Source organism: Caretta caretta, chromosome 6, assembly GCF_965140235.1.
Source record: "Caretta caretta isolate rCarCar2 chromosome 6, rCarCar1.hap1, whole genome shotgun sequence".
NCBI lineage: Eukaryota > Metazoa > Chordata > Testudines > Cheloniidae > Caretta > Caretta caretta.
The window spans coordinates 124,696,174-124,709,856 of record NC_134211.1 but is presented as its reverse complement, the minus strand read 5'-3'; the positions used below and the strand labels follow the sequence as shown (position 1 = coordinate 124,709,856).

Genomic DNA, 13,683 nt, shown 5'->3' with positions numbered 1-13,683 from the left:
ACAAAAACCCTCTGCAGAGCTCTGAGGCAGGCTCCGGAGTTCTCTCTCCCCTCTATTCCCCTGGAGCGTACAATACCCTCTACAGTGCTCCCAACCAACATACTAACACCCAGGGATCCAACCCAGGCCCCACTGAAATCAATGGGAGTTTTGCCATTGACTTCAGTGGGGTCAAGATTTCACCCCAGGTCTTGCGCATGGAGTTGCTCTGGGCTCCAGGCAAGCCTCGAGTGCTTTAATGCAGTGCAGATTATGGCGAGTATCATTTCAACCCATACCACAAGGGGTTCTGCCATCAGTTTGAGATACGTGTGGATGTTCAGCGTGGTCAGTGACAGCTCCATGGGAGTCCTCCTGCACGGCTGGGTCAGATCCGGGACCCGCTGACAATGGCAGAAGAAGAGACGAGCAGACAATGCATCAGAATCTTCACAGCTAGGGGAGAAAAACAATACACTGAGACGGGTACATACCCCTGCGTCTCCGCTCAGTGATCCAGCCAGGGCAGCCACTCTTGGCTTCCGGCTCCCCAACCCCGGCCTTTCTGGGTGGAGACAGGAGTTTCTCTCCCTTCTGACTGCACAGTCCCCTGCCTTCCCTGTGTATTTCCCAGCAGAGATGGGCTGCCCAAGCACACCTGCTGGCTTTCCCTTCCGAAACAGGTAAGAGGTATCATTGCCACAGTGACAAGGTCCCGCACAACACTGCCAATCCAAGCTTGCTGTATTCACAAGGTACAAAGTGTTCTAGAGAAACCACGTTAAAATCAATAAAAGAGCCTACATGCCCGCTAATAAGCTTATCGGGGCTCACCCCAACCCTAATCTGGGCTCCGGCAGGAGCAGTCCTTCAGCTCCCCACCCCAGGGCAATTCCTTGTGGTTTCAAGTTCATCACAGCTTCCGCTCAGAACAAGCACTCAGGCTTACAGGCCCAGTCCTTCCTTTCCCTAAGGAGTGGGGCCCTCCAGGGACCAGCATCCTGTTCCTTTGCCGGATCAGGAAGAAGGCCCTGAGCCAGTTTAATACCAGAATATTTATCCAAAAATCCTCTTTGTCTACTGATCCCTGGAGGATCCACTTTGAACAAATATAGGCACACCTCTCCAGGGGGTGGCTTCACAGGGCTGAGAACCGGAGGAATTACACTAGCCTCCACCTCATACGAGAGAAGGTACATACAACTCCACCATAACACACACACAGTGGCATTGTTAATACACTGGCGTCCAAAGATATTAACCCTAATTCAGTAAGGTTTGCCATAACTCATTAAAGTTTATCTTAATTCCATGAGGTCTGTCCAGGATATGGCAGGACATTGTCAGTCTGTCACAGAGTTCACTACTGTATTTAAGACATCCCAAAATTATTATTATTGTGGGAATTACTGTAGTGCCTACGAGTCCCTGTCACGGAGCAGGACCCCATTGGGCAAGACATTGTACATACACAGAACAAACACAGTCCCTGCCCCAAGGACAGTAAGTGTAAGACAAGAGACAGCTGAAGGAGACAGGAGTACCGGGAAACAATGATGAGACATACCGGTCAACACACAGACCAAGAGCCTAACGGTGGTCAGGGTTTTTGTAGGCATCATGGCAAAGGAGAGTTTTGAGAAGGGATCTGGAGACTAAGGAGATGGCTTTGTGGATGATGACGGGGAGCTTCTCCCAAGCATGTGGGGCAGCGTGGCAGAAAACACGAAAGAGGTTGTTTGAAAATTTGACAAGCGGAGGAGTGAGGCTGGCATGACGGGCTGAGCAGAGATGAGCATCAACAGCTTGATAGAGAATAAGAGATGAGGGCTGGGGTGGGCGGAGACCATGAAGGGCCCTGAAAGTGAAGACAAGCTTGTGTTTGATGCAACAGAGAAAGGAGAACCAAAATCTGCAACAAGATTTTAAAGTTAGCAAGAACAGACAACCCTCAAATCCAAAGCTAACACCGGTGGGTGTTCAAGACTCTGGAGTCTATTCAACCAATCCTAGCATTAAGATGCAGTATTGTGCCAAAATAGTCTTAAAAACCTATGCATATTACCAAATTACCCTCTACCAGAGTCAAATGGCCTCGCTCCATTGAAGCCAGAGCTGGGTAGCTGGCCCCACTGATTTCAATGGTGGTGGAAGTCAGACTTCAAGGCTATTTCAGTCTTTCTCATAATGAAAAATGCCATGGGATCTACTCTGTTATTGGCTACAGTGGGAATCCTCATGTGAGAAAAGATTACTCACAGGAGTAAGGGTTTATAGGGCTGGGCTCATGGTGTTTACATCTGACAACTTGGGATTCATTATTTACATTTGCAACCCTGTATGAACAATTTCTTGGCCTTTAAACTAAAATCAAGAGTAGCTTCAGTTTAAGAAAGGCAGCGTTGCCTAGCAGATAGAGCATTAGACTAGGACTCAGGAGATCTGGGTTCTTTCCTGTCTCTGCCACTGGCCTGCTGGGTGACTTTGGGCAAGTCACTTCCCTACTCTGTTCCTCAGTTTCCCCATCTGTAAAATTGAGCTAATGACATTGACCTCCTTTGCAAAGCACTTTAAGATCTACTGATGACAAGTGCTATAGGACAGCTAAATAAGTATTATTCTATTAATACATGATAGTTCCTGCTCTTGCAGCAGGATGGACTCAGTGGGCTGGATGCTTACTTGATAATAATTGGTGTAGTGCCTCTGAGATCAATGGAGCTACTCTGGTTTACACCAGCTGCGGATCCTGTTCTGATAATATAGGTGAGAGGTTTTTCGCAGGAGTGGGTGGGTGAGATTCTGTAGCCTGCGATGTGCAGGAGGTCAGACTAGATGATCATAATGGTCCCTTCTGACCTTAATATCTATGAATCTATGAATCTATGTTCTTCTTTAACTACTACAAGCCTACATCAATGTTCTAAAAAAATTGCAACCATGCCACCTAGTGGACAGCCAGATAACTTTATCTTTGATCAAGTTTCCTCATTACCATGTCATGTTTTTCAGTGGTTATCAAACTTTTGTACTGGTGACCCTGTTCACATAACAAACCTCTGAGTGCGACCCCCAGTTTATAAATTAAAAATACCTTTTAAATATTTAACACCATTATAAATGCTGGAGGCAAAGCGGGGTTTAGGTGGAGGCTGACAGCTCGTGACCCCCATTTAATAACCTCGTGACCCCCTGAGGGGTCCCGACCTCCAGTTTGAGAACCCCTGTTTTACGCTATTGCAATGTGCAAAGCAAAAGTTACCCTATTTAGCAAAGTCAATTCTCACTGTAGGATCTGACCAGAATGATTTTCTTTGTGAGATATTAGTTGGTGAAAGGGTAAACATAAATGTCCTTTGGCAGACATGTCTGATAAAAGCTCATAGATTCATAGATTCCAAGGCCAGACTGGGACCACTGGGACTATGTTGTCTGATCTCCTGCACCACACGGGCCAGAGAACTTCCCAAACTAATTCCTAGAACGGAACTTTTAGAAAAAACATCTAATCTTGATTTAAAAATTGTCACTGATGGAAAATCTACTACGGCCCTTGGTAAATTGTTCCAGTAGTTAATTACTCTCACCATTAATATATACCTTATTTCTAGTCTGAATTTGTCTAGCTTCAATTTCCAGCCATTGGATCATCTTAGACCTTTGTCTGCTAGACTAAAGAGCCCATTATGAACATTTCTTCCTTATGTAGGAACTTATAGACTGTAATCAAGTCACCTCTTAACTTTCTCTTTGTTAGCTAATTAGATTCCTTGCTTACAGACAGCCCCCCAACCTGAAGCAAATACTGACCAGCAACCACACACCACACAAAAAACCCTCTAACCCAGGAAACTATCCTTGCAACAAAGCCCGTTGCCGACTGTGTCCACATATCTATTCAGGGGACACCATCATAGGGCCTAATCACATCAGCCACACTATCAGAGGCTCGTTCACCTGCACATCTACCAATGTGATATATGCCATCATGTGTCAGCAATGCCCCTCTGCCATGTACATTGGCCAAACCGGATAGTCTCTACATAAAAGAATAAATGGACACATATCAGACGTCAAGAATTACAACATTCAAAAACCAGTCGGAGAACACTTCGATCATAGAATCATAGAATATCAGGGTTGGAAGGGACCTCAGGAGGTCATCTAGTCCTACCCCCTGCTCAAAGCAGGACCAATCCCCAACTAAATCATCCCAGCCAGGGCTTTGTCAAGCTTGACCTTAAAAACTTCTAAGGAAGGAGATTCCACCACCTCCCTAGGTAACGCATTCCAGTGTTTCACCACCCTCCTAGTGAAAAAGTTTTTCCTAATATCCAACCTAAACCTCCGCCACTGCAACTTGAGACCATTACTCCTTGTTCTGTCATCTGGTACCACTGAGAACAGTCTAGAGCCATCCTCTTTGGAACCCCCTTTCAGGTAGTTGAAAGCAGCTATCAAATCCCCACACATTCTTCTCTTCCGCAGACTAAACAATCCCAGTTCCCTCAGCCTCTCCTCATAACTCATGTATTCCAGTCCCCTAATCATTTTTGTTGCCCTCCGCTGGACGTTTTCCAATTTTTCCACATCCTTCTTGTAGAGTGGGGCCCAAAACTGGACACAGTACTCCAGATGAGGCCTCACCAAAGTCGAATAGAGAGGAACGATCACGTCCCTCAATCTGCTGGCAATGCCCCTACTTATACATCCCAAAATGCCGTTGGCCTTCTTGGCAAGAAGGGCACACTGCTGACTCATATCCAGCTTCTCGTGCACTGTCACCCCTAGGTCCTTTTCTGCAGAACTGCTGCCGAGCCACTCAGTCCCTAGTCTGTAGTGGTGCATGGGATTCTTCTGTCCTAAGTGCAGGACTCTGTACTTGTCCTTGTTGAACCTCATCAGATTTCTTTTGGCCCAATCCTCTAATTTGTCTAGGTCCCTCTGTATCCTATCCCTACCCTCCAGCGTATCTACCTCTCCTCCCACTTTAATGTCATCTGCAAACTTGCTGAGGGTGCAATCCACACCATCCTCCAGATCATTTATGAAGATATTGAACAAAACCGGCCTGAGGACCGACTCTTGGGGCACTCCACTTGATACTGGCTGCCAACTAGACATGGAGCCATTGATCACTACCTGTTGAGCCCGACAATCTAGCCAACTTTCTATCCACCTTATAGTCCATTCATCCAGCCCATACTTCTTTAACTTGCTGGCAAGAATACTGTGGGAGACCATGTCAAAAGCTTTGCTAAAGTCAAGGAACAACACGTCCACTGCTTTCCCCTCATCCACAGAGCCAGTTATCTCGCCATAGAAGGCAATTAGATTAGTCCGTTATGACTTGCCCTGATGAATCCATGCTGACTGTTCCTGATCACTTTCCTCTCCTCTAAGTGCTTCAGAATTGATTCCTTGAGGACCTGCTCCATGATTTTTCCAGGGAGCTCAATGCTGGGTTTATAGGGCTTAATGCTTCACAGAATCGGGTGCACAGATTTGTCTGATCTTCCACCCAAAAACGTCAGCTTCCTCACTTTAGAGCTCTGTCTCTCCCGCCTCCGCCCCAGAATCCTGACCTCTGGTTCCATGTGTGACTGACAGAGCCACCAGCTCTCCCTGCTCTGACTTTTCAGGGGTTGTTTAATGTTGTAAATTTGGGGGTTTAAAACATCCAGGTTGAGAGATGGGCACCTGTCATAAATATAAAGGGAAGGGTAAACCCCTTTGAAATCCCTCCTGGCCAGGGGAAAGCTCCTCTCACCTGTAAAGGTTAAGAAGCTAAAGGTAACCTCGCTGGCACCTGACCAAAATGTCCAATGAGGAGACAAGATACTTTCAAAAGCTGGGAGGAGGGAGAGAAACAAAGGGTCTGTGTGTCTGTCTATATTCTGTCTTTGCCGGGGATAGAGCAGGAATGGAGTCTTAGAACTTTTAGTAAGTAATCTAGCTAGGTACGTGTTAGATTATGATTTCTTTAAATGGCTGAGAAAAGAACTGTGCTTAATAGAATAACTATTTCTGTCTGTGTATCTTTTTTGTAACTTAAGGTTTTGCCTAGAGGGGTTCTCTATGTTTTTGAATCTAATTACCCTGTAAGGTATCTACCATCCTGATTTTACAGGTGGGATTTCTTTATTTCTATTTACTTCTATTTTTATTAAAAGTCTTCTTGTAAGAAAACTGAATGCTTTTTCATTGTTCTCAGATCCAAGGGTTTGGGTCTGTGGTCACCTATGCAAATTGGTGAGGCTTTTTGTCCAACATTTCCCAGGAAAGGGGGGTGCAAGTGTTGGGAGGATTGTTCATTGTTCTTAAGATCCAAGGGTCTGGGTCTGTAGTCACCTAGGCAAATTGGTGAGGCTTTTTACCAAATCTTGTCCAGGAAGTGGGGTGCAAGGTTTTGGGAAGTATTTTGGGGGGAAAGACGCGTCCAAACAGCTCTTCCCCAGTAACCACTATTAGTTTGGTGGTGGTAGCGGCCAATCCAAGGACAAAGGGTGGAATATTTTGTACCTTGGGGAAGTTTTGACCTAAGCTGGTAAAGATAAGCTTAGGAGGTTTCTCATGCAGGTCCCCACATCTGTACCCTAGAGTTCAGAGTGGGGGAGGAACCTTGACAGCACCACAGCCAGTTGAGGAGGAAAAGACATAAGTCATGAAGAACAAAGTTTGGCTCTCAGACACCGGGATGGCTGCGGGACTGGCAGTCAGAAAAACCAGCTCTTCATTGGTAAAGTGACTTCATTTGCTAGGGAAATCAGTGAGAAGCTGCCAATGTGCCATCCCAGATGGTTTTTTCAGTCTTCGGAGCACAGCTGCACTTTCAGTTCAACGTAAGGGCAAAAGCTTGTGCTAGCTCTACTGAAACTAACCTGGTTCACCCACGTCTGCTCCTCCGACCGCAAACAACCAGATTCTGCTACATTTACAGCAAAGAGTTCTCTCCTCCGCGAGTAGTCTCGTTCGTTTCAACGGGGCTACTTATGGATCGCTCAAAACCCGGGTCTGCACTTCTTCCCACCGGGGGGGGCTGTGACCAAACCAACCCAACAGCATAAGCAGTTCAGATGAGACCCTTTCTCAGAGGGTTATACCCACCCAATGGTCTTCAACAGCGCCACTTCTGTGGTTAAAACAAACTGGTGAGCAGTCCCATGTACAAAAGCAGCTTCCATTACTGCTCTGTGCTCTAAAAAAAAAAGGAATTGATCCAGTTAATACATTCTTAGTCCACTCCCTCACCCGTGCTAAATATTATGGGCCAGATTTTAGGAATCGGCGTCAAGAAAAATATATGCCTGTCTAATTTGCATGCATTTCAGTAGAGTCTGCACGGTGAAATGGATCGTTTTGTAAAAGAAACCAAGATGTTTGGAGATCTAGGTCAGAAACTCAGTTCTGCACTATCTTATCAAAAAACAGAAAAAGCTCTTGAAGGGATATTAAGATGGAAGGTTGATTTTACTACCTGGTGTTCCAATTGCTGGCACATAGGCAAAAACGACATTTGATCTTCGCTTCAGAGAATTTTCTAGATTCTGAAGCTCCACCAGCGTTGTAATATATTTAACTTCGTTAAAGAGGAGGGCACTGAGAAGACATAAAAATTTCATTCACAGCGTTCTTCCAAAGAAACCAGAGAATTTTCACCCACAATTGCAGGCAAAAACCAGAGCAGGTGCACCTCTGGCTACCTGCCTCAGGAAGCAGCAGATGCAACTGCTCTGACTTGCTCCGTAATTCATTTTGCAGGGCTAAATTACACCAACAAAGAGGCCAACTTCAGCTCAGTTGAAAATAGTCCCCCAGGATGTACTGAGTTCATGTTTACGCAAAGCTTCAGGCAACAAGTGAAAAGACAAAACAAATGATTTCACACTGAATGTTCGTTCTACTTACAACAGGATATTGGCTACAATGGCATTCACATCGAACAGGGCATCTGTGGGGAATTCTCTGAGCAACACGTTACCTCTGGGAAAGAGAACAAACCACCAGGTCATAAATCAAGATAGAGGTTATTCGTCCTTGTAGATGATTTCCTGATTCTTTTTGCAGATTCTAAGCCCAGAAGGGACCATTCTGATCATGCTGTCTGACCTCCAGCATAACAGGCCATATAATTCCTGCACTGAGCTCAATGCCTTTGGCTGAACTAGTGCATTTATCTTTTAGACAGACATCGCCCAAAATGCTCATCTGAGAGGAGACAAGAGAATCCTCTTAAATGGGGCAGGTCAGTTAAAAGGAAAGCGCTTGTGCAAGGGATGTGAACGTCAATGGGAGTTGAGCACCTAACTCACTTAGGTGCTTTTGGTGGTGTCTTCAATGTAACAAGCCTGCAAGAGATCCAGAACGAATCGTGTAATTAGCCCACTTTGCATTAACTTCAGTGCACTTTGGATCAGATCCTTTGTCAGGTATGGAGTCTGATCAGTGGTGAGCAAATGTAACCCATGCTTACTCCGAGTGGTGCTCTGACCCCCTCTAGTGGTGGCTGGGCCACACAGGGTAGAGCTGACTGGGAATTTTTCATCAAAGTGTTTTTCAACTGAAAATCCAATTTTCACAAAATATTTTTGCCAAATATTTTCAGTTTTCCACCATGAAAATCTAAATGAAATATTTCATTTTTGATCAGGTCAATAGCTCCTGAGCCATGCAGTGCCTCGTGGGAGTTGTAATTTGGGTGCCTCATGCCCCCATTCTCCTCCATGGGCCAGGCTCCCTGGCTGGACTACATTTCCCATGATGCATCATGGTCCGCCCTCTGGCTGAACCTCTACAGTGCATCAAGGGAGTCATATAACCATGGGAGATGCAGTCCAGTTTTTTTCCTCAAAATGAAATCCTGCAGTCTAGCAGACTCTCGTCTCTATTCCTTTCAGAGTAACAGCCGTGTTAGCCTGTATTCGCAAAAAGAAAAGGAGTACTTGTGGCACCTTAGAGACTAACCAATTTATTTGAGCATGAGCTTTCGTGAGCTACAGCTCACTTCATCGGATGCATACCGTGGAAACTGCAGCAGACTTTATATATACACAGAGAATATGAAACAATACCTCCTCCCACCCCACTGTCCTGCTGGTAATAGCTTATCTATTATCTATATCTATAAGCTATTAATATCTATAAGCTATTACCAGCAGGACAGTGGGGTGGGAGGAGGTATTGTTTCATATTCTCTGTGTATATATAAAGTCTGCTGCAGTTTCCATGGTATGCATCCGATGAAGTGAGCTGTAGCTCACGAAAGCTCATGCTCAAATAAATTGGTTAGTCTCTAAGGTGCCACAAGTACTCCTTTTCTTTTTGTCTCTATTCCTTGTAACTTCAGCCTCCTGGTTTGTTAAAAAGAAACCAAAAAAGTGTTCGCTTATACACCAGTTCTTGGTGTAAAATGACTGCAGTTGCCTTGTATAAATATTTGTTTCCTCCAAAATAACACCAAGCAACTTATCTCCAACAAAGTCAAGAAAATCACACTAAATTCACCCAGGCACCTCTTGTATGGTCTAACCCCTTCCTCCCATTCCCGTCTAGTACTATTACAGGGCAATGATCTATCTAGGGATACCTAATCCTACCTGGGCATGGGAAGGGGGGGGGGGGACCAGATGACCTCTTGAGGTCCCTTCCAGCCTTACATTTCCAGGACTCTATAAGAGTGACTTGTGGTATCCATTCCATCTATTCACCTAAATCACGATTTTAAATTGAATCTTCCATGCTGATTCATCATTGAAAGATAAAGGTTCCTCCCTGTACTTCCTGGATAATCTGAGAGGCTTCTAGGACTGGCAGACAGCTTGTCTACTACTTACGGGCCTGATCTAAAAATGGAGCTCTTTCCACTAGGTTCAAAGGATCATGATGGAAAGAGTCTCCTTCATTGCTACATCCTTCCAGTGCCTGACATGTCAGCTTGCTGACGTGGTTTCCTTAAAACCTTGCAACAGAGAAGCTTTCAAAAAACAATCCACAGTATTTTATTTAGTCACTAGAACGCAATAAAACTCCATTCACCTGAACAGGTATGCTTTCATTAAGGCATTTTCTTTCCCACAATATCTTGATACCTCTTCTTTGAGACAATTAACCTGGGTACGTAAAAAAAGTCGTTATAAATCTCAATGCACAGATACCTACAAATATATAAAGTTGGAAGCATTTTATGGTCCAACTGTATGAAAGAGAACTTTTAAAACCTACTGTATATGCAAAAATGCAATTAAGTGATAATGTGAATGGGATCCAGTGTTACAGATAAGATTTTACAAGCACAGAAGTCAGGAAATTCCAAGTCACGGTTCTCAAACAAACATAATTTAGCTGCCTTCATTCAGTTTCACCCAGTTACTCCTATAGGAAGCCCAAACTATGTTTGGATAGCAATGTACTAATCTGCATAGTAGGATAACATTTATGTCTTAATAGAAAAGGCTGAGGAAAATTTCTTTACGCCTCTCCTCAAACTGAAAGCAAGCATGTGAAATTTCAGCCAAAAGGTCATCTCTGAACCTGCCTCAGGATAAGGATTAAAGGTTCAGCTCGTTGAAAAATGTCCGTCCCCCCCACAGTAAATGTAGATTTTTTTTCCAGCCAAAATTTGAATATTGAAAATATAACCGTTTAGAAATGCTGCCTTAGTGCCTCCCATTGTCCTCTGTGGGCAGGGCTCGGACTACATCGCCCATGATGCACCATGACCTCCCCTACTGGAGATGGGAGGGGATGTATCATGGGAGTCCCTGGCCATGATCCATGCAGGGAGACTCCTGCACTCACATGGAACCCAACTGAGTTTAATGGAGTTCCATGCAAGCCGGGGGTTTGCCAGCAGAGAGCCAACTGCAGGATCGGGCAGATGACAGCAGCACCTTCCCAGCGAGCAGCCTCGCAATGCTAGAGCTGGAGTATAGAGAGAATTATCTGCTGTCAACACATTAATACATCTGTTACGCAGACAGTGACAGCATAACCACCTGTATGGAGAACTGTCCCATGTGCCCATGTGATCAGAATTACGGCCCCACCAGATAACAGACGTCTACATTTCTCAGCTAGGAAAATAAATGACATGTTCATTTACCTTCACCACTGAAATCCCATAGTCCTGGAGCGCTCCAACTGAGTTCTCTAGCTGTTCCAGAAACAGACGGGCACCTGGAGAAACTGAAACACCAATAAGAGCTGTAAAAAGAAAAGGAGGACTTGTGGCACCTTAGAGACTAACCAATTTATTAGAGCATAAGCTTTTGTGAGCTACAGCCCACTTCATCGGGTGCATTCAGTGGAAAATACAGTGGGGAGATTTTATATACACAGAGACCATGAGACAATGGGTGTTACCAGACACACTGTAACAAGAGTGACCAGGAAAGGTGAGCTATTACCAGCAGGCAGGGAGGGGGGGGGGGGGGGGAGAGGGACAGATGACACACAACATGGGACCTTTTGTAGTGATAATCAAGGGGGGCCATTTCCAGCACTTTACCAGAACAGTTGGAGGGGAAATAAACATGGGGAAATAGTTTTACTTTGTGTAATGACGCATCCACTCCCAGTCTTTATTCAAGCCTAAGTTAATTGTATCCAGTTTGCAAATTAATTCCAATTCAGCAGTCTCTTTTTCCACTGTATGCATTCGATGAAGTGGGCTGTAGCTCACGAAAGCTTATGCTCTAATAAATTGGTTAGTCTCTAAGGTGCCACAAGTACTCCTGTTCTTTTTGCGGATACAGACTAACATGGCTGCTACTCTGAAACCTGTCATTATGCAAGGCAATAAGAGCTGGTTTCTCTGTATCTCTGGTCCTCTTGATTATCAGGTAGAGTAGCTAGAACAAAACCTAATGTCACCTAATCTCTCTGGACCAGACTGAGTTACCCTTACTCGCACTGAGTAGTATCTTGCTCCACAAGTTTCCCCACTGATTTCAGCAGGGCTACTTGTGGCATAAGCTACTCGTCAACACAGATACAGGTATGACAAGCTGGCCTTATTTGCCTCAGTTTCCCATTTTACAGAGAGGGGCAGTGTTACTTCCTCTTCCCCCAAGGAGGCACTTTTGGAGAGAAATACAACCCCCTTTCAGCAAGCTAGTCCACAAGAGGAGTTCCTTATGCGCACACAGAGCGCCGATGAAGGCAACAGGGTCTGACAAAGACACAGGGATCTTCCCAGGCCGCTCAACCTACAGGTTGGATGCCTCCAACAGGAACAACAATAGGAAAGTGCTCCCCTCCTCACATTTCTGTGATCACCGGGAATATGCAGAGGGTTTGGTAAATTCCTGCTCTAAGAGGTGTTCTGTCAAACTATTTAGGGTTTCAACTTTTCCAAAAACTGTGACCATTTGATTTGCGCCATTGCCAAAGAGGCCTTTTCCACAGCTACAATATTATTCCCTCTCACAAGCACGTGAAACATTCCCCTCGAGTTGCTTATTTCTCCTGCGAAGCCAGGATAATGAGAACCCCCACGCATTTAAAATACATACCGTCTCGACTAAAATAAACTAGGGATGCTCTTCCCGGCTGCAAGCTACCGAAATACTCCTGGGGGCTCAGCTCTTGCAGTGTATTTGCATTTCTTGCCGCAGACATGTAACAAGTACATAACAGGAGGAGAGAGCAGCAAGAAAGCCTTCCGTTCATTTGGGGGAGCATGATTTCCTCAGTTAAAGTCACTGCAGAAGCCACGTCTGGAAAAAAAAAAATGTGCTTGCTGTTTACATAGATTTCCAGATCTGTGACTGTAATTTACAAATGTGATGAGGCCAATAAACACCAACGATTAAAATGCGAGTTTATCTAACTGTAAAAATAGCAGATGGATTCAGTTACAGCAAAGCTAATGCTGATTACAATTGCAGGCCGTTCCTGTTTCTTATTAATTACATTTGCAACTGCAAAACCCTCTGTGGTTGTGGTTTGGGGCTGGGGATTTTTGTTTAGTTGGTTTGGTTTTGGTTTTTTTGAGATGGTTAGAGAAAGTCAAGTGTCCAGCAATGAAAACAGTGCCCACCTACACACAGATATTTCAGATCACAACTCCCCCCTCCCCAGGTTCTTGTTAGTAACTGATTAGGATCAAACTAGCTTCACACACTCTACTGATCATGACTTGCATGAACAAAGAGCTTCCCAAAAGGCCTGATTAGCCGTTTCTTTACTCCAGTTTTACACCAGTTCCATTAGAGTGAAATCACGGAAACACAAGGGCCAGCCAAGCCTTTTTACTGGGCACAAATTGTTTAAGAAGAGAACAGACACGTGAGATATTTATTGCATTTCCCCCTCATCCACGCACAGAAGGTGAAAGTCACACCCTCTTCTCCTTGAGGCAAAGCTGGAGTGGGGACCTCTATGAAACTTTGGGAGCTGGATCTAGCCTCCAACTTTTTTGCGCAGGATGTAGGCCAGCCCTGCAGTTGCAATTGCCATCCCTGGACCGGCACAGGGGCCAGAGCTCCTGCAGCAGGATCTGTGTAACCAGTAGCGGCTCCCCCTCTCCGCCCCGCCATGCTGCTTGCTGAGGAGATACAGATACAGAACCCCCTGAATCTTAATGGGTTGCTCTCTCCATGGCTGCCCCCCCCCCACACACACACACACTAGCAACGCTGCAACTTGGCTCTGTTGGGTAGCCTCCCACAGACCCTTGGCCTTTGGGTGAGCTCGACCCAGCAA

General features: G+C 45.2%; 1 protein-coding gene across 5 annotated transcripts in view; it reads right to left on the bottom strand.

The window, feature by feature from the left end:
* TXNDC16 (thioredoxin domain containing 16) overlaps positions 1-13,683 on the bottom strand; it is an 87,342-nt gene that overhangs the window by 52,380 nt on the left and 21,279 nt on the right. For 4 of the 5 annotated variants that reach the window (XM_048852155.2, XM_075129996.1, XM_048852154.2 and 1 more), the window contains 7 exons: positions 12,492-12,695; positions 11,081-11,181; positions 10,015-10,088; positions 7,888-7,962; positions 7,457-7,578; positions 7,087-7,177; positions 279-435 (listed from right to left, as the gene is read on the bottom strand). In XM_048852155.2, coding sequence (XP_048708112.2) covers positions 279-435; positions 7,087-7,177; positions 7,457-7,578; positions 7,888-7,962; positions 10,015-10,088; positions 11,081-11,181; positions 12,492-12,660 — 789 coding nt within the window. In that variant the 5' untranslated portion in view covers positions 12,661-12,695. The remainder of the gene's footprint in view (positions 1-278; positions 436-7,086; positions 7,178-7,456; positions 7,579-7,887; positions 7,963-10,014; positions 10,089-11,080; positions 11,182-12,491; positions 12,696-13,683) is intronic. The other variant, XM_048852160.2, reaches the window with a different exon arrangement.